The sequence below is a fragment of the Elgaria multicarinata genome, chromosome 10 (genome assembly GCF_023053635.1).
Source record: "Elgaria multicarinata webbii isolate HBS135686 ecotype San Diego chromosome 10, rElgMul1.1.pri, whole genome shotgun sequence".
Classification (NCBI taxonomy): domain Eukaryota; kingdom Metazoa; phylum Chordata; class Lepidosauria; order Squamata; family Anguidae; genus Elgaria; species Elgaria multicarinata.
Window position 1 is genome coordinate 48,754,810 of NC_086180.1, and position 25,216 is coordinate 48,780,025.

Genomic DNA, 25,216 nt, shown 5'->3' on the forward strand with positions numbered 1-25,216 from the left:
CATCTAACTCCCAGTGGACAGAAATTCAGTATTCTTTCCCAAAATGGAGCATTCTAGATTTTTGCTGGAGTTAATTTAAATCCACAGCTGAGGGGGCACAGGATTTGATGGAAGCCGTGCCATGCAGCCAAACACAAAATATGCCAGTGATACTGCCCAGATATATCAGTGGAACCATTCCACCAGTGAAGACATGTCAGCAGAACAGTAAAATGAGGGTTGTGGGCAGGAACAGGGCACAGGGAAAGAGCAGAATTATGCCATATACTATTTTCCTCCAGACCATGGTCATGTAAGCAGAACTACCTAGACCTGACACAAAGAATTCCCTCCCACTGATTTCAGAGGAGGGATTTAAAAATAATAGCCATATGGTCACCCTCACATCAATGATCATCCTATCCACATCCCATCCAACAGAGCTTAAAATATGGTGTAGTTCAGAACCCAATCATAGCAGACTGATGTACAAAGCTGACACAGGAAGAATCAGATTTAGTATTAAGACGATGATGATGATGATGATGATGATGATGATGATGATTTAAAAAACATACCCTGCAAGTATTCAAATTGAAATTGTGGAATCTGAAAAAAAAGATAGAAAAACAGGAAACATATGCCATTCCTAAAAAAAAAAAAAAAAAAAAAAAAGACAACTGTAGATATGAACTCTATAGCTTGGAGGATTACTATTCCCAGTCAATGAGCTCCTTCAGACTGGGGGAAATCGCATTCCCTTACTGTTGGCTCTGAAGCTGCATCTCTTTCGCTTCTGTAGAAGATCCTATGGTCAATTCTCAACATCTTCACATGTAAGAATTTCAGATAGCAGGGCTGGATAGACTTCTGTCTGGATCTGTGGTGAGACAGTCCATTTACTACTGACTCCATATCTCTGACTCCATATGTGGCAGCTTCATGTGTTCTAGATCCATGTGTACCTACTTGGTAGAGAGTGGAGGCAGTGGTGAGTATCAGAGAGGGTCCAATCTGCACTGATAGTAACCCCTAGAGGCCTCTAGATGCTGGCACAGGCCAATGACATCTTAGACCCATGTCAGTGCTTGAGCCCTTTTACCAGGTCTAGTAAGACTCAACACAGTGGTTGGAACATAAGAGCCATGCTGGATTAAACCAAGGATCCATCTAGTCCAGCATTCTGTTCACACAGTGGCCAACCAACTGTTGAAAAGGAATGCATAAGCGGGACACAAATTCCTGCCATAGATTCCCAATGTCTCAGTGAGTCCTGATGAAAATTTGCTTCCAGTTCCACCAAGGTATCTCAAATGTATTGGCAAATTTTGCTTTGGGCAGAATTAAGTAGTGTCTTTTGCCAAGGAGACTTACAAGTCTTGGCAAAGATAAATAATGGCAATACCTGAAATAAGAATATTTTTGCCAAGAGTAGTATCACCAGAAGAGTAAATCTGCCAAATCACAACACACTGATTCCTTATCTGTTTCAGATTTGTATGATTTTTGTAAAAATAATTATAAAAAAGAATGGTCAAATCCTTTTTGTGTCTGTAATGAATGGGCTCATCTTAATAAGATTACATAAATTGACTAATAATTTAACTGTAGATAACTTAATGAGTTCTATTTTCCACTTCTGTTAAAGAGCTTAGCTAAGGCAGATACATTTCTGTGTTAATGGAATTTGTTTCAGCATGTTTTGTTTTTTTCTTTTGTCAGATGTAACGATTTGTAGAAAAGCAAAGAGATTGGTGAACTGGATTTCAGTATTTTGAAGGGAGAAGCTCTTATCTTCTTAAGATTTTTTTTTTTTTTTTTTTAGAAACCAGGCATCTATGATTATGTGGAATTATTTTTATGTTACGATAACTTCTCTTTCAATAATGAACAGAAATAATATTGTTGAGATGGTGCAAAATTTGGGTAACTCCAGAAAATGTAATAAATCTAAATGGTGACTTTGAAACCTTGAACAGAATTCTTTTTATAATTTTGCATTTGGAGGGGTTTATTTATGAATTTCATATAGGTTTAAGTATTGAAAAAAGATCAGTCAGAAACAGTGTTTTTGAACTCAGTCGGGTCACAGGAACTTTCTGCGCACTCCATTCTAATTTGCAGTTTTGCTATAATAAAAGCCCCAGATATATTGCTACTGTCTAGACATTTTATCTGAAACAAGTGTCCTTCGTAATCCCAGAGGACTTTTCTATTTTATTTCCAGTAAATCAAAGCCTGTGAAGAGCTTTGGTTCTTATTAAGACATACCCTTCACAGTCCAGTGAGTGCCAACAGTGGCAAACCATTGACAGTTCATTTACATATAAGTGATGACTTCCATCAGGTAGTTGGCTCAAAAACCTACAATGGACATTCAGAGAGCATATCCAATATTTCTTGCTCTTTGATGAGGATCAAGTGCCAATTTATTTATAGAAAACTGACTACTGAAAGGTAAAGACTTCTCTTTACTGACCTTACACTGTCTTTTTACAGTGCAATCCTGTACACACTAGAGCGCAATGGGGCTTACCTCTGAGTAGATATGCATAGGACTATGCTGTAAGGGTACATGTTGTTAGAGAACATAAATGGAACACTGGTGGTTTTCGTTAATTTTTGTTGCTGTTGAAATCAAAAGGCAGTAACATTTCATGGGCAAAGCATGGGCACATTTATTTGGCAGTACACAATGCCATAGGGCAAGCCAAAAACTAAACTGCTGGTCCAAGTGATACTAGATGTTTTACAAAGTAGGTTTCTAACCCCTACCTATGTTGTTTGTAACCATATAGGAATTCTCTGGATGGGATGAACACAAAAGTGGTGTTTCTTTATCTTCTCTCTACATCAGGCTGTCTAACAACGAAACACTTTCCATTGTATATTGGGAATTTTCATCAGATAAACTGAAGTTAGAACTAAGGTCGCAATCCAGTATCATTATAATCAATCAGATGTTGCCTTTTACTTCAATTGGGTATGAACTGCATCCTGTATTAGTCACTGTCTCCTGAAAACACTGATTTATCAGCCTCACATTCCTTCTTCTTTCTCTCACGGATTGATGCAGCTACTAAAGCTCCAGCGATTCGAATATCAGCTGCTTTTAATACAGGATGTCCACCCGCTGTAATACAAAATCAACAGATTTATTGGTAAGTTAAGAGTGTACAAATAATGGTCCATCTAAACTGAATTCATTGTGGACAAAGACAACAGTGGTGATAGGTTATTTATATGAAGTATTGTGGAAGCTACTATAGATTTCATCTTTTCACAGTTAATGTTATGCATTGCCACAAAATCTGCCATATGCTTAAGAAGCATAAAATATATGTATTTTTTAAATAAATGACAGTTTATGCATCTTTTATTCATTCACAAAAATATTCACTATGCTGATGTTGAAATATGATGCTTGATTCTTACAAAAATATATGATACTATGGCCTTGAAAACCCTTTGCCACGATGTTTTCAAAGACCCCAGAATGTGACAGGAGTCTTAGCATAGCTTATGTATACGCTCATTTCTAAACTGAAGTGATATTAGTGTGTGCATGTGTGCACATGCATATGTGTGTGTGTGTGTGTGTGTGTGTGTGTGTGTGTGTGCAAGAGAGAGAGAGTCATGTAAAACCTTCATTTCCCCCAGCCATGGTAAGAAATGTATTTTAAAATAGGTTGCTATCCTTGATTTTTCCATGAACCTTTTAGGACACCTGAGAACGTAAAAAACCCAAAAACAAAGTACAAATATTATTGCAGCAATAGCAGTAACATCACTATTAGAAGCTTAATAATGCTTAGCAAATGGTACAAACTATTAAATGCAGGACAAGAAAAAAAAAGATGCAGCAGAAAGGCAGGCAACTAAGTGGTTGACCCTAACTTCCTCTAGAGGGCAGGAGAGATTCTCCAGATATAGATTTGTGAGCCAATGTTGTGACAGCAAGCACTCTATAATTAAAATTGACCTGAGCGTAAGAGCAAAAACCGTGCACAAGTGTAGATGGGATAGAATTGTAGGTTTGGCTGTCCATTCTTCAAACCCACCAGAAAATACATTACCCCACATGGAGGTTGGGCAGGAGTGCTAGTGCTAGAACAATCCTACAACAATTTAAATCTAGTTCTCCATCATAAAAGGAAAGATTTCATCTAAGTGCTATGAGACCAATCATCATTTTCCATGGCATGGAAGTAATAATCTCTGCAAAAATGAAGTCAAGGCAACACAAAACTACAGCGGCTCATACTCTGTATAGCTATGACTGTTCCCCACCCTCCTCTCCATGCAGTCTTGTTAATGGCAAAAGTATCTTTAATAAAAGTAGAGATGAACTGTGGCTATGTAAGCATGCATGTTGCAGCATAGCCAATTCTTTTCTTCAACCAAGTAAAAGAGTTCCAGATGAATGACGTTTTCCAGTACAGTTGAGCAGCCTTTTCATGGCTGTTCCAAGAACCTGCCCTGTGTTAGGGCTCTGAGCTGAAGTTAAGGTGGGAGATACAGGCATTGGGCCATAGTAATCACAGTGGTTATACCCCAGTATAACCTTACTGAGGAAGAATCAGCACGGCATCTGTAAATGGGAATCTTGCTTCACCAACTTTTAAGAATTCATTCTGAGAAGTGAGCAGGAGGTTCCCCAAAGATTTATTTAACATAAATAAATTATATGGAGTCAGGGATGAACAATAGCCAAATTTGCTGATTGCGCCAGTTTATTTAGGATAATCCCCAGACAGATTACAAAACATTCCAAAAGGATTTCTCCAACCTTGGTGAATATATCACAAAATGGCAGATAAAATTCAACATAAGGAAATGCAGTTCCAAAGTGACTCAGTCAAATCAATTCTAATTTCACAAATATGCCAGAGGGGTTTGCACAGCCTACAACAGTTTAAAGAAATCTTCGGGAACATAGTAGAAAACTCACTAAAAACATCTGGTCATTATGCTCTAGCTGAGAAAGAGTCATACTTATTGTCTGTGACTACTGGGAAAGGGAATGTAAATAAAACAGCAAGCACCATAATATGGTTATACAAATCTGTGTATGACTACATTTGGAAAACTGTGCGTAGTTTGGTTACCGGATCTCAGAAAGGGTATTGCAGAACAATATTTTCTGTGTCCAAAGAAAAGATACAAAAAAGAGCTATGAGATCAGAAAGATGGAGTGTCTTTAGCTCAAAAGGCTTAAGAGGCTGAGGATTTTTGCTTTAAGGGGTAAAGACAACTCAATGAAGACATGATAGACATTAGAGTGACCATATGAAAAGGAGGACAGGGCTCCTGTATCTTTAATAGTTGTATAGAAAAGGGAATTTCAGCAGGTGTCATTTGTATATATGGAGAACCTGGTGAAATTCCCTCTTCATCACAGCAGTTAAAGCTGCAGGAGCTACACTAGAGTGACCAGATTTAAAAGAGGGCAAGGCACCTGCAGCTTTAACTGTTGTGATGAAGAGGAAATTTCCCCAGGTTCTTCATATATACAAATGACATCTGCTGAAATTCCCTTTTCAATACAACTGTTAAAGATACAGGAGCCCTGTCCTCCTTTTCATATGGTCACCCTAATAGACATGTTAAAAATATGAGTGATGTGGAGCGAGTGAATAAAGAGAAATCAGTGTTCAGGCCTCTAAACACTACTGGTCAGGGGCATCCAATGAAATTGATTAGTAGTATGTTAAGGATAAAGAAAAAGAAGCATTTTTCATGCAATGTCTGAATAACATACGGTTAGTTTTTAACAGCTGTGATGCCTACTTGCTGAGATGAAAAGGGACTGAACACATTCACAATGAAGAGGTCAATCAGGGACCCTCCAAAAATGGAACCTTCACATTCTGGGACAATCTATCTCTGTTTAGCAGATGTTGGTGCAAAGAAACAGGAGGAATCTATCTCCATTTTTCCTGTTTTTGAAATCCCAGACACATATGTTTGACTACTGTTAGAGCCAATGTGCTGGATTACAATTTAACTTAGATTATTTTTTAAACTGTAAATCTCTGTAAAAATCAGCCCAAACCAAATGGGGGAACTGGAAATCAGAATGATGAAAGAATCAAGGAAAGAAAACAGATGGAAGACATAACTGCAAGAAGCCATGTACTCTTTTGGCAGTATGTGTGAGAAACCAAACACAATTCTATAAAGGATTCTGGTAGCAAGAATATAATCTATTACCAACTTCTATTCTCTTAAAAATGCTACTTGATATGTTTTGGGGGAAATATATTATGAAATATTACTTGGTATTTAAGGTTCTTTTGAATAAATTGCTTTGTTAGTGATGGGTGAATGAACACACACATAGTTCAATTTCTAATCAGGCTCAGAAAATCTATCTATTTTGCCAATGAATTGGAAAATTGCTCAACCCCTATGCAGGCTTTGAGTAGGGATGAATGAGAAATTCATTTCAATTCATTTTTGATCAGGATTCACCCAGTTCACACCTTCCAGACCGGACATCGACTTAGACACAATCTGCAGTCAAAGTCCATACATTTCCAAGCATGCAATTTGATCTGCAGACCAAAAAATGCATTCAACAGCATGCATACATTTGAAAAATGTGCATGAGAAAATGCACATAAGAAAATGTGTACTTTTTAAAAATGAACATGAATACCCTTTTATCAATGGGGAAAGAATGTGTACATTCCAAAGAGGTGTACAACTTATGCATACATTTAGAAAAATATGCTCCACTTTTTTTTGGGGGGGGGGGGAACACACACACTCACAATCTGATATGGACCCGAGTCGGAACAAGCTTCAAGATGAAATCTGGAGAATTTTAGTGAGCTCAAGTTTTGCTGATTTGCACAACCTTATCTTTGAGCTGCTCACACTGAGGGCTAAAAGTGGGATGGGCGTGTGAGACACACAGACGCCATATGCCTCAATATCCCTGTCCCTCTTGCACAGTCTCTGACTTTCCAGTGTTGAGAAGGAAAGTCTAAAGGGAGCTTGGGTACAAACTTGTGTCCCGTCCCCTACACAAGGCTTCAGTCCAGGCCCAATTGCAAACTTTGGTCCTTCCCCAAGACCCCTGCCCTTCTCCACCCCCTTGACCTAGAGTCAACCACAGGTCAAGAGGCATACCTCCCCCTCCCTGGAATGACTGCCTTTACCAACCACCCTTCTTTAGATGTCAAGGTCATGCAAGAAGACACAATCAAACAGTTAGATTTTCTCCAAGCCGCCATTCATGAGGTAGGCATGGCCAGCTATCAGGACTGCTGTTTGCCTTCCTTCTCACGGTCTGCCCACAACAAAGGTCAGGGGGGAAGGAATTCAGAAGCTTCCAGATTTACATATGATGCTACAAACCCCCCACATTTATTTATTTATTTATTTATTTATTTATTTATTTATTTATATTTAAAGTCTGTATCTTGCTACATGGCTCCAAGGAAGCTTATGCTACTTTTTCATAATCTTAACTTCATCATTTTATACAAACATGTACAGGTTTCAGGTTGTGAGATTGTTTTTTTTTTTAAAAAAAAAAAAATCCCCTCTCTCTCTCTCTCTCTCACACACACACACACACCATCAAGTTACATTTTAGGTACTGTGAATTGATCCTTTAGCTACAAAACTAGCTGTTTTATATGGATGAAGAGATAATCCCCTTGAATATGTATTAAGGAATAACGCTAAAATTATATTAACCTTAATAGGAACTTTACAAGGGAATTCACACTTAATGTGGATTCAACACAGCATTTAAAATGCATTAGAAAGAGGAGAAATAAGCAACGATTATTCTTAGGCAACTGATACGATAACTACTTATCAAGAAATGACATTTCTACAGAACTAATAAGTAAATATTTGGGAATAGAATAGTTTTGGTGCAACTACAGTTGTTATGGCTAAGTATGTTATAAATATAACTAATTGTGTTGGTACAACATGAGCAAAATTAAGATTAATTAAGACAAATATGGGTGCATATATATATATATATATATATATATATATATATATATATATACACACACACACATATATATTCTGAGAATTCTATATTTCCCATTTGTATCTCCTATATTTCTGTATTTTTTCAAGTGATAAATACTGAGGGTGGATGGATAGTAAATTGTATGTCAGTTTTTTGTTTTTATTTTAAGTACTGAATTGATATGTCTCAATATTTGAATAAGTAGCAATTGAGAAGAAAAATCTGGAACAATAATGTTAGTGATCAGTTTTAAGTATCTGCCTATTTTGAGTCTTTCTAATTTATTATTTTGGGTACCAAGATTCTGATGCAATCCAATAGGAAGAACAGTAAATTAAAGATCATGGCTAATTTCAAGAGACCAGTTTTAGCATCTAAACATGATTTGTCCCTACATAATATTCATGTATCAGTACTGCCCCATGTTGTCGTGGTGCCAGCATTCGGGATGGGGGTAAATTTTGTTTGGTTTGTATTTTAATATACACTAACCTAGGGTGAAACCCTATTCATGTTTAGATTTAAAAGAAAAAGCCCTACACCTCCTGCATTCCCCAGTCAACCATAGTAGAGGAATTCTGGGAGTTATCGGACATTTGTCTGTCTAAACATACATAGGATTGCAGCTCTAATTCGCACTTCCTGACCTAATACACAAACCAGAAAGCAATTATCCTTTCATTTTCACACTTCTCCAACTGTTCCAATGCAATTCAAAAACACATACAAAAATGTGTACATCAGGGAAAATGGCACACAAAAAATGCATGTATTAGGGGAAATTGCACACAAATAGGCATTTATTAGGGGAAAGTGCTTGAAAAATACATATATTAGGGAAAATTGCATCATAAATGAATGCATATATATGTATACGTATACGTATATACATAGAAGGTGAAACAGGCAGATTCTGCCTCCAGAATCCGCGAAAGAGCTAACCACTGGTCTCTTTCCAGCCCTAGTCTTTTGGCTCTCTGCTGCTCAGGCTGGTCACAGGATGGTATCAGCATTCCTCCCAGGATCAGTGAAGACTCAGAGGGGTGGTGAGCATCATAACCTAGTGTACTAGTAGAACATGGAATGATCATTTGCCCTCCCAAACCATTTATTAACAGGCTTTATCCAAACCTATATAAAGCCTGTTGCAAATACATCTTTCAGTTGCCAAAAAAGAGAGTATGCAATTAGTATTTGAAATAATTGTGATTACATTTTGTGCTAATATTAGCACTTTTAAAAAGAACAATAATCACAAACTGCATTATTGTCGGGGCCACTCAGCTGGTGATACAAAGCAGTGGATGACTGATCTTGATTGTTCCCTTACATTATGATGCTCTGCACAAACACTCGGTCACCCTTATATAAATGTAAAGTGCATCAGAATTAGTATTTATATGGTAGCATTGATAAGAATTTCATGCTTCTTTGGGGCTGCCTTGTTGCAACAGAAACAAGCTACTGCAATATTGTCAGTACGTATCCATTAACACAAACTTTTAGCTAATGACTCTCTCTGGTTATACACTGACAACGTGAAGATTACCTTCTCCTTTCAATATTAGTTTTAAACCCTTCCCATAAAGTTTCTCAAAAAGACTCTTAATGAAGAAAGCGCCAAGATTGATTCAAGAAAATAAAAAAAATGGCTATCACCCATTTGCACTGTCGTTATTAGGACTTTGTCAGCACCAGAAGCAGTGGAGGCTGGTGGCTCCGATTTTGGTGAGGCTGTGAATCCATTCTGGGTTTCAGTCAGAACCAGCCTGAATTCTAAAGGAGCTTTCCAAGGTGATGAACTCTGCCTCCTCAATAGGTTTAGCATCTCAGGTAGCTCCTTTAGGGTTCTGGCTGGTTCTGACTGAAACCCAGACTGGATTCTACCCATGCCTCCTGTAAGCAAATCATATAATTCCAAGGATGATTTGTACCTGAAATTGAGGAGCACATCTCAGAAAATTGGTACACTGGTACAGAATACTAGAAACATAGGAAGTTTCCTTATACAGGTCAGACTATGTTTCCATGTAGTGCAGCCTCTCCCAACCTGAACATATCCAGACACTTTGAACAACATCTAGGGCCTCCCCCTGAGTGCCATCCCCAAAGAAGGCTCAGAAGGTGGCAACAAGGGAGAAGGCCTTCTCAGTGGTGGCCCCTTGACTGTGGAATGAGCTCCCCAATGAGGCCCGTCTGGCGCAGAAACGGTCATCTTTTTGGTGCCAGGTCACACTGCATTACCAGGCATTTAATAGTATATGATGAGGCATCTTTGTCTGCTGTTTTAGGGAAAAAATATTTTGAATTCAATTGTTTTTAGCTGTTTACATTATTTTAATCTTTCTGTGTTAAAGAATTTAGACTATATTTATTGTGTTGTATTTTGTATTATTATGAATTGTTGTAAACTGCTCAGCTTTGGCTATGGGGCAGTACAGAAATGAAATAAATAAATAAAAATAAACAGTAGTTATTCTGACTGGCATCTGACAACAGACCTCTAGGGTCTCAGGCAGAAGTCTTTTCCTGGGACCCCAGGAATTGAACCTGGGACCTTCTGCATCCAAACTATGGAGCTGTTCACACAACATGCAAACCCACACTCAGTGGTTGAGTGTAGGTTGTTGTTGACTCTGGGGTGTTTGTTGAATCACGGGGTGGGGTGTTGTCTGAACCCAGGACATTTTCTGCAGGGTGGCTTGTTAACTATGGAGTGTGACTTATTAACCATCCTGAACATCCCAACTAACCATGGGTTCTCAAGGTGACTTATTTGGGGGGGGGGGAACAGCCATGTGTTTTACCCCTGAGTTATGACTGCTTCTAAATACTAGAAAGCTTGCAGGCAGAGTAACATTCAGAAAAAGGGGGTAATTAAAAGAAGGGCAGGGGGAACTCAGCCGTCATGATGTCAGGTCTCCGGGTCCTTGGGAGACCTGACATCACACATTCTGGCAAACACACAAACTGACATGGGACACCCAAATCAGTGAAACTTCTTTATTGCAGAAAAACCCGTGGTAAAAGCTTAATGGTTACACACTTCAGAAATCATATAGCTGATGGTCAGTAGCTATAGGCTCCAACGAATTCCAGAACAGTCAAAAGCTAATTACTACTAACACGACGAGATCCCCATCAATGTGGTTTCCCCATTGCCATCTCCACAGTTCTGAACACAAGGTAAGGTCAATCCATACACGGGTTCCAAACTCGGACAAGGGAGGGGGATGATTCCTGACCTGATCTCTCAAGCAATCACATTCTTAAAAGGCCAAACAAGCCACCAAAAGTAAGCTAGTCCAACCTTGGATCATACATTGGTAACTCAAAGGGAACATGGTCAAGATCTAAACAAGATGACGGGGAACATAAACCCTCAAATGCAAGGAGTTCCCTGCCACAGCTTTCACAAGGGCCACTCCTCACTGCATGTGTCCAAGCAGAGAAGAGAAAAGGTCCAACAACCAATGATTAAACCCAGTCTGCTGGTCCAGTGAGCTAATGACAGATAATCCACAGCAAATAAGAATTCAAGTCTATAAAAAACCTCACAGTACTTTTCATGGAAGTTTCTTAGTAATCCAAAGTTCCAGTTAGGAGGGAGCATGTTCAGAGTGCCCCCAGACTCTCAGACAATGATGGATCCAATCAGGGAGGTTTTCTGGGAAATGCAGAGCAGTTGTTCCTAGCCAAGGCTCCTTGCCTTTGCACCAGCTTAATAAGTGAGGCTTGGGCCTCGTCCAAACCACTTGACAGAGGCTTTTGCCTTTCAGCAGTTTCCCTCTCCAAACAGGGCGGCACTGCTCAGCCCACCAAGATGACACTTTAATCTGGGTATCTCTTTTGCAAATCCCACACATTTTCTCACAGACAGTTTCTTGCCCAAGGCCAAGACAAGCAGGTGGCTTGTGGGGAATAGAAACACACTGTGATGTTTCACTGTTTTATGCCATTTATCTGTTATGTAAATGCTATTTAGACTTTGTATGATAAGGCTGGTAAGTAGTTAATTCTGTTGGGAGGGGGAGTGAATGAATGGAATGTTGGAGTGAATGCTGATTGGCTGTTGGATTTGAGTGTGTGAAGGGGAGTGACAGTTAAAGTCAGTTGGTAGTTACTAGTTGGAGAGGGTCGGGTTACTCTGCTGTAGAGGATAGATTAGTGTAGGGTCTGTGGTTTATTGTTTTAGCGATAAGAGGGAGCAGGAGGAGCTAGATTAGGAATTTAGAGGATAGAATAGGCAAGAGTACCAGACATCTTTATTGTAACAACTAAGTACTGAAACAAATGAAACAATAAGCTTTATAAAATGCATGAACTTCTTGTTAAATAAGAGTTATTTTCTTTCACACTGGATTGGATTCTTTAAGTACCTGAGGTAAGGTACTGATTTATATGGTGGCAACAGTAAAGTAGAAGGTGAATAAAAGGTGCAGAATGTGCCAAGCTGGTTGCTGTGGGACCAAAAAGGGGTTAGAGAATTGCAGAACCAGTGGGAGAGTAAAAGGTGATGCCCAGAGGTGGTCACAGAAAGGGAAATAGTCCACAGAGTGGGCAACCGTATAACAACTGCATTCATGGTTGAGATCTTTTAAAGAAAAAGGTAAAAAAGAGTCTCACACTCGTACAACTCTGCTCTGAGAACACTGAGAGAAATCTATTTACATAGATTGTAACATTCCAAAGGCTGACCAAGCCCAAAGCCTTCCAGACTACTTATTATTATTTATTTATTTATATAGCACCATCAATGTACATGGTGCTGTACTTCTAATTAAATCTTAGCTAAAACTACAAGACTTTAACTATTCCTCAGACATGACCTCTGATATATATTCTTTTCAAAGTCTAGATATATTCTTTCCTAAGCCTCCTCATGATTTGGTAGTGTTACCAAGTGATCTGGCGGGGTTTGGTAGCTGTGCTTGTGAAGCTTTCTGTCCTGAGTAGCACAACCTGCAGGCGGCCCTTCAAGGCCTTTACTATGACCACCCCCACCAGGGTGTCCTGACCTACTCACCACTGCCAAATCCCCCTCTCCATCCAATGTACCTACTTCCTGTACTCTCCACTCCCTCTTCCAGAGATCCCGATACATCATACTTTTGCCACCAATGTTAGCAGTGAGGGAAGAACAATCTGTAAGTGTGTGTGTGTGTGTGTACGCATGTGTCCCCTGACACCCCCCCCAGCCAACATCACATGTGGTCCTTTGGGCTGAATTATTTTTTGCACCCATGTTCAAGAGGGAGGCCCCTCCTCCATAACAGAATCAAGGAGGAGAGAGCACAGCCTCCCTGACAGTTCAGACATCAGTTTGGGAATGGCAGTTTGCACAAATAGGGTTATACAATTCACCAGATTCTTTCTTTCAAACTTTTTCTCCTCATATGTAAGCTCCACCTCCCTCCCTCACCATTCTTGTCACCTACACATGTGGGGTGTCTGACTGCAAAGGAGAGCTTCTTTCCTGATTTTCCAGGGTTCTAAAATCTCGGGGAGAGCCTGCACAGATAGAGCGAACTACCCTCTGTGAACAGTTGACAAGATCAGTGATTGAAGAAGCTGATGGAAGCATGTTCCCCACCCACCTTTGCCTGCTTCTTGCATGTAGAATTAAATTAAAATTCTGGATACAAACATAATTGCTAAAGAATGGTGGCAATAGCCAAATTACGGGGCTATTTTTACAAGATATGATTAAACAGACTGTGTCCCAGACCAAAAAACTGGGAGCTCAGCAGGAGAATGTTTTTGGTTTTTTTATCCAGAGAGCTCATAGCATTCTTTTAGCTTTAAAATAGAGCTCCTTTTTCCCAGCTCCTATTCTTCAGGACTAAATCCCACTATTTTGGAGAGAACAAATAAAGCCTTGGCCAAACTGGGCACTAAAGTAACAGATTCAGAGAGACTCGGCTATGGGGTGCTATAGAAATGCAACAAATAAATTTGCGGGTTTACAGTAAAGAAGTTCTCATTTTTGTGTTCTCGGTTTTGTTTGGTTTTTTCCACCCAGGAAAACACCCTTGTAAATGCAATTCATTATATTTGCTTTGGAATGGTTGCAGGTTTTATTTTTTCGACAGAAATATCACATATAACCATAAAATCAGAGTTACTTGCGTATCTATTTCTGCCACACATACATCTTAATGTAAAAGGTCTGCCATTTCTATTTTTAACAATTCACCTTTTAAAATACTGTTTAATTCAGTTTGTATAACAAGATCACATTTTCCATACAACCCATGCAGGAACAAATACCATACCATATTGCAGATTTTATCATTAAGTTTCCAACATTAAAAAAAATGTTAGTGTAAAATTCTTTATATAGGCATCAGTTACTGACTCAAGGCCATATTAGTTATGCAATATATTTGAATTTCTAAAGCCATACAAAGCAGTATTCTGCCATATGTTCATGAATTCAGCCATTGCAAGTACATACGGTGTATTTGATCAGTCAGGACCAGCCCTACCATTAGACAAATTGAGGCAGTGTCATAAAAAGGCAGCAAATTGTTATTTACATAACCCTCCTCTGTATGTCCCCTCCTCTGGGTGCCCCATCAATCAGAAGCTCAAAGCAGATTTTTCAGCCGAGGCCCCACAGCGGTGGAATGCTCTCCCTAGGAAAATTTACCTGGTGCCCACGTTACCTTCCTTCCAAGATAGGCTAAGAAGTTTTTGTTATCCTGGGCCTATTAAAGTCCTGCTATTTCATTCCCTTTGACATTAATGGTGGTTTTAGCTCATTTATTATTGACTGTTTTACCTCCTACAATTTGTATTATTATTATTATTATTATTATTATTATTATTATTATTATTATTATTATTTTGGTATCTATGTAGTTGAGTGTGTATGCTGGGTTGGATTTTTTTTAATTTATTCTTGGATTTTTTAAAAATGCATTATAATTCTGATTTTAATATACAAACTGAAAATTTTCATATGCAAATAGCCCTATGCAAACTAATGTAATTTCCATAAGAATTCATATATTTTTCTGCCAGGTGGTTTAGGACTAAACAATGGTCAAGAGTTGATCTGCCCTTCCTAAAACCGGCTTGTTCTTCTCCCAGGATATTTTCCTCTTCTATCCAAGTGGTGAGCCTTGTATTTAAGTAACTGGCATACAGCTTCCCCACAACTGACAGTAAATTAATAGGCCTATAATTGGATGGATCTTCCCTGTCACCTTTTTTAAATATTGGTATCACAACAGCCTCCAGCCATTCTGAATAACTCTTTTAGCCTGTTGAACAAAAGACTGTGATTTTATGGTTTTAAATTAATGATTGTTGGTATTGCTTTTATTGGGTCTGTGACCGCATGATAAAAATCTGAATCTGAAAAAAAAACTAATGTAATTTACACTAGAAGGTTTTCCAATTCAACATTTTCTGGAAAACTCACATCAATGACTACATCTCCCAGAATTCCTGATTATTAGCCGTGCTGAGCAGGGCTGGTGGGAGTTGGAGAAAAATAAAACAATCTGGAGGGCACCAGGTTAGCGAAGGCAGATCAAGACTATTTTTCTCCACATATGTGGTGGCTGGAAAAGAGGACAGGAAACATGCAAAGAACAAGGCCCACTTTTTACCATAGGTTAAACCAGGGGTTGGCATCTTCAGGAGATCTGGGGGCCATTCCCCAACCTCAAGACCCTTCCCATGTGAGCTATAGTCTATGGGGTGCCCCCCCCACAACAAGTGAAATGGTTAAGCATGGCTGTATCTTACTCAAATGGATTAAATTTACTTAAGTAAATTTATGCACACATTTATGCAATAAAAAGCACACATAACTTTCAGTGGCTCATATGCCTAATGTGCAAACCGGAGGAAATTAAGCAGACCTAGATTACATTTAAATCAATGGGGCTTAAGCAGTTAATGGGGACTTATGTCTCATTGATTTCAATAGTTCTCAAAGATGCTTACATTTTTCCCAGCTTGTGCATAATGTGACAGTTTCTAAGGACAAGGACATCTATAGATCTCAAAATGAAAAAAAAATGCATTCAACAGCTTTATAACTAGAACGAAACATCCTGTTAGATGCAAATACCGTGGTGTATATTATCAGTAAAATATGTAAACACATCCAAATAATAAATTACTGCTCTGCAAAAATCATCCTTTCACACAGTTTACAAAAGATACCATTAACATTCAATTATGGGAAAATTCCACATATCTCCATATCAGTTATTTCAAAACAGTTCTAAGCTATATATGCTGTAGAATACTGATTTTGTAAACTAGTCTAAAGCATGTTATTTGAAGATAAATTTCACTGAAACAAACACGAATGACAACTAGGCTCATCCAATGGCTTGCATGTGCCCAACAAAAACTTAACCTCTTTTCTTTTAGCAGCCAACTACCAGGGTGAAGTTCTCTCTAAGATGGTAAATGTGTATATGAGCTATCCCAATTAGAACTGCAGGTGAAGTCCTGCTTGATGAATATTCCCCCATAAGAAAAACTCCTTCCACATAGAATACTAGTATGTTTTAAAGGTGTTGGGCTACTTTGAAGAATAAAACTATCTGTTTTGCTTTTCACTGGGTAATTTTGGACGTTCTCCAGTTTTGTGTAACCACCTATTTATTTATTTATTTATTACATTTTTATACCGCCCAATAGCCGAAGCTCTCTGGGCGGTTCACAAAAATTAAAACCTTTCAATGCCCCAATTTTCAAATAATACTTTAAAACCTAGCAACCTGGTATAAGATGGGCACTCCAACCTGGTATAAGATGGGCCCCCTACTAGACACTAAGGCCGCTTCTAGACCTGCCTTTCCCCCCCCGGGATCATCCCTGTGAATCCAAATGACACACAGGGGATCCCGGGAGCAAGCAGGGATGATCCCTCCACTTGCCTGGGATAATCCTTAGGTGTAGAAAGGGCCAAAGTGAACTTTTAAACAAGTTGGTTATTAAAGGGATGTTTTGAACAAAAGGGAATTACTATTTACTTTGGAGTTTTCAAAAGAATGCTTGCTGACACTTCTTGAGGGCTCAAGAGTAGCTGTTGATAACACAAGCGTCTTAATGACTTTTTTTACCTCAGGCCCAGGACAGACTGGTATGGTATTGATTTCAGTAGAGTTTATTTCCAAACAATATGTTTAGCACTTGAGGTGTCAAAGTTAAGAAATGATGTTAAAAACAGGAATGCATCAATATACTGAAAAGGATATATTTTACAGATGATGATACTATTGGTATTAATCTGTTTCGAAGGTTAGGAAGGACCAACAACTGTGTAGGGGATCTAAGAACAGATCCATGCTCTGAGAAAGGGGCTAACAACAGAGAATGAGAGGCATGGGAAATTATCAACGGTGCTGCCACAAATCTCTTTCTGGATTACATAGGGTTATTTGCATGTTTCCACCTGAGAAAGAATGAAGAGGCAAGATTGCAGCAGTATAATATTTATGTGTTTATCAAGTGCAAGGAACCTAGTAACTTATTCTATTCAGATATATAGTCTATCATTATACAGTCTTGCAATAAATACTAAATACATTTCCAAGCTCAAATTAAAAGAAAGCAATGAATAGCGTACTGGTGAATTTTCGGGATATCAATCTTGTCACTTGTTTTTATATTCCAGAGACTACAAGCATGAATCACAGATTTGACATTCCTAAATTTCTTGAATTGACTGCAAATTTGAAGCTGTTCTTCTGTCTGATTAGTCAGGAAACAGTTGTCTCAGGAGGGGAAAAAACATACTACTACTTCTTTCACTAAAATAATTGCTTACTATTGCAATTGGATATGTTATTCTCACTGCTTTTTTTTTTTAAAAAAAAGCATATGATTTTGCTTAAAATATCAGTATATTTTGTTTGAGATTGCCACTTTCAATAGCCATCCCCATTGTTCTAATACTCTTTTGTAATGCATTGGTTCAGAACTTTCTAGATAAAAACTAACCATTTCAATATTGTTCATAGGGTATGATTTCTTTGTGCCCAATGCACACACAAAATCAATAATACTGTACAGAATGCAGCAAACATACCATCAGCTGAGGATAGTGTGTGTGTGTGTGTTTATTTTAATCATATCTCTCTGCTATTATGCCATCTTTATTGGCTTCCAGTTTGTTTCCAAGCCCACTTGCTTGGCATGGTTTGCCCTTTAAATCATTAAATGGTTTGGAATAGGGCTGAGCCAAAATGCCTGAGCCTTTCTGCCACTCGAGATAGAGGGATATTTTCAGTGGAGACACACACAACAGTGGCAGCAGTGATTTTCTTGGTGGCTGAGCCACATAGCATCATTACAAGGAGGGTTCTGGGAGGATATGGTTATTATTATTATTATTATTATTATTATTATTATTATTATTATATTTATTTGTATCCCGCCTTTTGCCCAATGCTGGGCCTCAAGGCAGCCTTACAAAGTTTAAAATATATATGGGGGGGGGGACAAAACCATAAACATTTAAAATACACAACAAAATTATAAGACATTAACATAGATGGAGGGCCAGATTATTCTCCAAAGGCCTGCTGGAACAAAAAAGTTTTAGCCTGCTTCCGAAAGCCCATCAAGGAAGCAGCCAGCCTAGCTTCCCCAGGAAGAGAGTTCCAGAGCACCGGAGCAGCCACCGAGAAGGCCCTCTCCCATGTTCCCACCAAGCGTGCCTGTGAAGGAGGTGGGACTGAAAGAAAGGCTTCTCCAGAAGATCTCAAAGCACGGGCAGGCTCATAAGGGAGAATATGTTCTTTCAAACATATTCTAGTTGCTGTGCTAGATCATCATATAGCATCTCTTGGAGTGGGGTAGGTTGGCCATGTGTCCTACTTGGCTGAGCATAGTCCTTTATTTGAAGGCATCCTGTGTTTGAAAGGCTGCTCAGTCCGATTACAGTTTAACAAACCATAAGAAATGTTGGCCATCAAGAGTTACCAACAGTTAGCAGACTTAGCAGGCACACAGGTCACACTCCCTTGTCACAGTCTTCCCCATTATCCTGCGATATATTATGTATATTTTAAAATTATAGTAATTGTTTCTAAATTTGCAGGCAGATGTATAAATTAGCATATGCAAATTTTATACACATTACTGTCCTTTTCTATCCTCTTTTTTTTGGTGGTGGCTGCAGCAGCCAAAAGCCATCTGGAGAGGGCCACCACTGCGAAACACACAACAGCAAAAGTGTAAGGCAGTTTTGTTCCCTACTTTAACCTCCATCCCCCAAGATTTAGATCTGAACTTTCTCAATTGCAAATTTTTGGCTCAGCCCTTATTTGAGACCAGGATATCTAAAGGATCAACTCATTTCATCTTAACTTATTCCTTCTACTTTTTGTTTACTCAGATCAAGCTCACCACATGTGAAGAGGGAAGGTTTAACACACCCAAGCTGCTTCCCAGGGCTTTCCCAGGCAGGAGGGGGAAACCAAAATCAGCCCAAGGTGCTCTGAGGCTTCAGTGCTGATCTGCTTCAGCCTCGGGGCACCTTGGGGCATCCCAGTACCACCTTGGATCTGGGCTGATGTGGGCCAAATCAGCCCACCTTGGCTCGGAATCAAGGATTTGAATAGGCAGCCAGTGCAGTTCCCTCAGCAAAGGAGTTACATGCTGAAAAGGAGCAGCTCCTGACAAAAGCCAAGCTGCTACATTCCTGATGCCAAGCTCCAACTTCCTGATGCCCTTAAGAGCAGTCCCACATAAAGCGCATTGCTGTAATCCAGTCTTGAGGTTACTAGAGTTGTACCGTTCCGGGCAAGCTAGCCCTGTCATAGCGTGACCATAGCTGGTGAACCAGCCAAAGCTAGTAAAACACACTTCAAGCCAGCATGACCACTTGGGCCTCCAGAGGCAGTGATGGATCTAGAACTACCCCCAAACTACAAACCTGATCTATCAGAGAGAGTGCAACCCCATACAGAATAAGCAATGAGCCTATCCCCCAGACTTGGGAACTACTCATCCACAAGGGCCTCTGTCTTGCCAGAATTCAGCTTTAGTTTATTGGCCCTCATCCAGACTATCACTGAGTCTAGGCACTGATCCAGGACTTGCACAGCCTCACCTGATTCAAAAGTCATAGGGAGATAGAGCTGTGTGTCATCAGCATACTGATGGCACTTGGCTCCAAATTCCCTAATAACCACTACCAGCGGCTTCATATAAATGTTAAACAACATTGGGGACAAGATAGCACCCTGTGGAAGCCCATAGCATAATTGCCAAGGAACGGAGAAGTGGTCACCCAATGTTTTATGAATTACATGCAGCAAAATAAACATTAACATGCCAAATCTGATGTATTTACAATTAAATACATATTATTCTCCTAACATGCAGAAATGCAGCAGCACCTATAATTGTGAATACTGTGTCTACATGGGAGATAAAGTAGAATTATATTAGGAGGGTATCAATTCATATATTTGCAAGCAAATTTGAATGAGGAGGAATTGCTTGAATTTCTCTTGTCTACAAACTAATTTCAGCTCTACTGCTCACAAGATATGCATGAGTTGGGGTGGGTGGAAATTTGTAGAAGGAATTTTGCGCCATGCAAAAGATCTCAAGTGGGTGGAAAGGTAATTTTGCAATATAATGAGAAATCAGCCTAGTGAGTCAGCTGGCTAACATGTTAGAAAATATAAAGCTAATACTTAAAATACATTCTAAAACTTTATACATGCATTATACAAGCATTTAAGAAGTTAAATGCACCATATTGCACATTTTAAAAATGCAAATTGCAGTTGCTGGGCATGGGAATGGTCAAATAACTATCTAGAGTGCAGCAGGTGGGGAGGAGAGATTAACTTCTTCCTCCCCTGCTGTGATCTTGACAAAAATCTCTCATCCCAAGCTGCTATTTGCATTGGGAGCAAAGTTCCCTTTGGCATCACAGAGCCACATGTAAAAGGTTGGTCCTGCGCATGTTCATGAATTAACCGTCACAACTGAAGTTTCACAATGTGAGGAATCTTTTCAGCATGAGGCTCACAAACCAGTTAGCCATCACGAGAGGAGTATATTTTCTCCTCATCCGAATGTCACAAAAAATGTAACCTGGCATAATGCAATTAAGGGCCTGGAGCTGAAAAAAATGCTAAGCTGGGCCACTGCTGTGGCTGACACCTTCTTTCCCCACCCCAAGACCTGTGGGCCTTGCCCCTGACAGTCTGTGATGCTCTGTCAGGGCCTAGGGGCATTGTGGGGGAATGAGGATGGTCATCGCTTCTCTCAGCACCCAGCCCCTGAAAATAAAAAAGTAAAGTTAAGGAGGTGCCGACATCAGCACCGCCACCCATCAGCACTGCTGCTTGTCCTTCCACTTCTCACCCTTACCACTCAGGAAGTTTGTTAATCTGTACACGGGGGGGGGGGCAGTGGTGGCTGGAGAGGATGTTGCTAGAGCCTCCAAAAACATAGTGCTAGCCATGGACCATGATTTACAGTGCAATTTATCCATGTCTACCCTACTGTGTTCAATGGGGCCTACTCTCAGCCTATAAGGTTGCAGCCTTACTTCCTTTGAGGTGAGAAAGGGCACTGGAGAGTTATGATGTCTTTCTAATAGTTACATATACTAACAAGCAGATTCCTAATATGAAGCTAGACATCGCATCAGATATTGCATTAGCAACTGCACTCCTAGAAAGCCTTTGTTTTAGCCACCTCCAACTAAAAACAGTAAGCTCCCTGTCTCTGCCCAAATTCAAACTGCAAAACTGCTTTTATTCTTTAAAGTTGTATTTATTATTTGATTATATTATTTAATTTAGGGTGAAAGCTCTTCAGCATTTAGTTATGATGCATAACTCATTTTGAGAATAATAGCCCAATTATTTTTCTAATCTTATTGTGACAGTAATTTTATGTCTCTCTGTCCCAGAAAAATAATCAATGTTTGTTTTTAACCAGTCAGTCTGAACCAAAAAAAGGCAGGAACCAGTGGAACTAACATTTTACCTGAAAGTGATTCTACTTATAAAATTATTCTTGACGTTGGCATTGCAAGATTCCATATTTAGTTTGCCTCAGAAACGAAGTAAATCTGAGTACATCTGAGAAGAGTACAGCTAAAACATGGTTTTATGGTTTGTAATGAAAATTAGTAATGGGCAATTGCTCTAAAATCTAGTGTGCAATTGATATGGAGGAGATCCACATATTACAAATAAAGAGTAATACATTTAGACAGAAATGGCATCCTATTGGATGATCACCCCCTTCAGTAACGAGACACAATGTGCACAAGTGGCACACGTGTTGAACTCAGAACTTGACTTTATAGGTTGCCTCCATGTTTGCTTTTCATCTTTGTAAATCTTCTAGTTCTAGTAAAACTTCTAGTTTTACAAAGCCCTTCCTCCCGCAAGTGGCAGCCCATGGACTGCAATAGGACAAGAAAACTCACAGGGTTAGATCCAGAGTTTCCGTGAGCAGAAGTCTGTGCATGGGATATGCCCACTGGAGGAAATGGGAACAAGATTTTCACCAATTCCTGCTTCAGCCCCTTCCAGCTCCTAAGGATCTTGTTCTGGAGGGTCATGGGAGGCTGAGCATAATGCCTCTGACATCCTTCCAAAGATCACCTCTGGCATCCTTCCTCCATCAGGAGTCATCACTGGATCCAAGTCCCTTCTGCAAATGGAAGGAGCCCTGTCATTGACAGAAGGGCAATTCTGGATCTAAGCCACAGTAGGATGAGAATACATCACCTGTCTTGTAGTGCTAGATGTTACAGAGAAGGGAAGAAGAGGAAATATGGGGCTTCATGTTTGGCAGCAGCCACACAGCTCTTGCAATGTCTAATTATAGCCTGAGACTTGAATTATTAGACCAGTTGACCTCTAACAGCACTATTCTATGCACATCGACTCAAATGTAAATCCCAAAACTTTCAATGAAGGTGACCCCCAGGTACATGGATATGGGTATAAGGTATACAGCATAAAATGATTACAAAATATAAAATCTGTAAATAAATGTCCAGTTCTTTGCTGTACACCTGTCAGATGAAAGTTTGCAGGAGTCACTGAAGCAGAATCAAGAAACAAAGAACGTCTGGCAGTATTTTGGGAATTGATAGTGAAGCATGTAATAAATATTCAGGGCTATCTTTCCAACAATGTTTACAGGAAGAGAAGTTGCTGTGTCACAGAAGAATTTTCTTTAATAGACTAATCTCTTTTCAAGGCAACTGCTGCATTTCTCTTGTCAAGTAGTTTAATAACCACTGTAACTCAAAATGATACAGTATCTCCAGCCTTGTAAGGTAGAAAATCCATAACAACGTCCTGAAGAAGACCCTGCTGACTATAAACAGTGCTAGTGAAAGCCCACCATTCCAGGTTTAAGGATAGGAGAAGAGGTCTCCAATTCCTGCTTGAGAGAGGACAGTTCGTCCTCATCATCTCTTTTCTTTCCTTGGTCCTTTCCCCTAGAATCCAGGGGATTGTTGACAAGCCCCAAGGACTAACTGGAACCAGCCACAACAGTAATGTTCCAAATGTATTCTGATTACCAGTCTTCCTCGTGCCCAAAACTGCAGCTGGCAAGGAATCAGGCTCTGAGCTTAATGGGGTGGGGGTTACATTTTATGGGGACCCAACCCAAGCTACAACAATCCCATTACCATGAGAGGGGGAATGAGGCTTGAAGAAACTTTCTTCCCTCTATGGAAACTTACTTCCCTCTATCTATGTATCTATTATCCAGATCTTGTGAGATTTCCTAGCACCAACCAGAAGCAATGATTGAGCAGGAGAAACAACATTCTGGGTTGCAGGCCCAAGCTCCTCTCTAGAAACAGAGATTGTGCAGTTGAGCTAGGGCCTGTAGTTTTAGAGAGAGATTTGTGCTTTCCTATGTGATGTGCAGTCCCAGTTGGTTGTTTTATTATACTGAATTTGTTCTAGATGAGGGGAAACACAAAAGCCTGGCAGCAGCATTCTGAGCCAGCTGTAGTTTCAAAATAATTTTCAAAGGCAGCCCCATAAAGAACATAATTCAAGAGTCCAGCTTGGATTATCAACTTTTGGCCCTCCATATACTATGCCCTACAGCTTCCATCAACCAGCCTAGCCAATGTTGAAGGATGAAAGAGTTGTAGGCCAAAACATCTAGCTACCCCTGATGTAACCAAAGCATGTGTAATAATGGCCTGATCTCCCTGCTATGGCAAACACCTACTGAAAGCATTGATTTTAATTGATTGCCTCTGTTTTATTTTTACTGTTTTATATCTTTTTTCTTGTGATATGGGGCCCTTGTGAAGCAGAAAGGAGCATTAAAATAAATAAATAACAATAATAGCTCACCTGTCACATATATTAGACCACTAATTCATGTTGTACTGACAGAGTAGCCACAAGCTGCTAGGTACAATAGTGGGACACTCTTTATGTGCCATATCCTTTTTCTAAGGATATCCTTTTTAATCTGCAACAACTTTATATCCTTTTTAATCTGCAATAACTTTACAGATATTGCACAAGTAGTGTTGAGTTCAAAACAAACTTTCTTCCGCCTGCTTCCTTCACATGGCAAAAATGTGTGTTTGTCCCTGAGTTTGCTGCTAGCTGAAAGTCACTTTTTTGAATCCTTACCTCTTAAACAAATTTGAGAAATGAGAAATGGCTTTTCCTAATAAGTCTCCAAGAAGTGATTATTCTGAAATATCTGATTAATAATAGAATGCATCAATTTCTATTTGCTGAAAAGATGTAGATAGAGATGTACAGAGCAATACACATTCAATAGCGCCCAAGGATGTTTTGTTTCTGTTTTAAAATCTCCGAAAAATAATCAGATTCTGCTAACAAGAATAAGAACAAGAACAACAACTTACTTAAATATTTGTAACCATCTTCCCCATCAACGATTGGTCTCAGCCAAGTTGACCTAGGAACAGCTGCAGTTTTTAGTTTGAGACCACGAGGAGGATACAACATGAACGCCATTTCAACGGCTTGAGTTTTATTGATGTTTATTATTTTTGAATCAGAATCTGAAAAGACAAAGGGCCTACTCTGTGAAAAACAATGCAGTGCTTAATGAATTATGTAACTCACTGCCACAAGATGTATTCATCACTACTAGTAAAATAGCTAGTGGCTGACTGAAGAATGTTGGGAGCCCCAATGGCTAGACAGGGGAGGTAACATGCAACTGCAGAGAGCTCTTGTCATTTTATTTTATTTGGAAAATCAA

The 25,216-nt window shown here is 39.4% G+C and overlaps 1 protein-coding gene across 1 annotated transcript in view; it reads right to left on the reverse strand.

Annotated features, from left to right (window-relative positions):
- Window positions 1-2,981: 2,981 nt before the first annotated feature.
- Window positions 2,982-25,216, reverse strand: part of IQCM (IQ motif containing M) — a 106,881-nt gene continuing 84,646 nt past the window's right edge. Inside the window, exons 9-10 of the mRNA XM_063135087.1 lie at window positions 24,855-25,013; window positions 2,982-3,112 (exon numbers count right to left, since the gene is read on the reverse strand). Of these exons, the coding sequence (XP_062991157.1) occupies window positions 2,982-3,112; window positions 24,855-25,013 (290 nt within the window). The remainder of the gene's footprint in view (window positions 3,113-24,854; window positions 25,014-25,216) is intronic.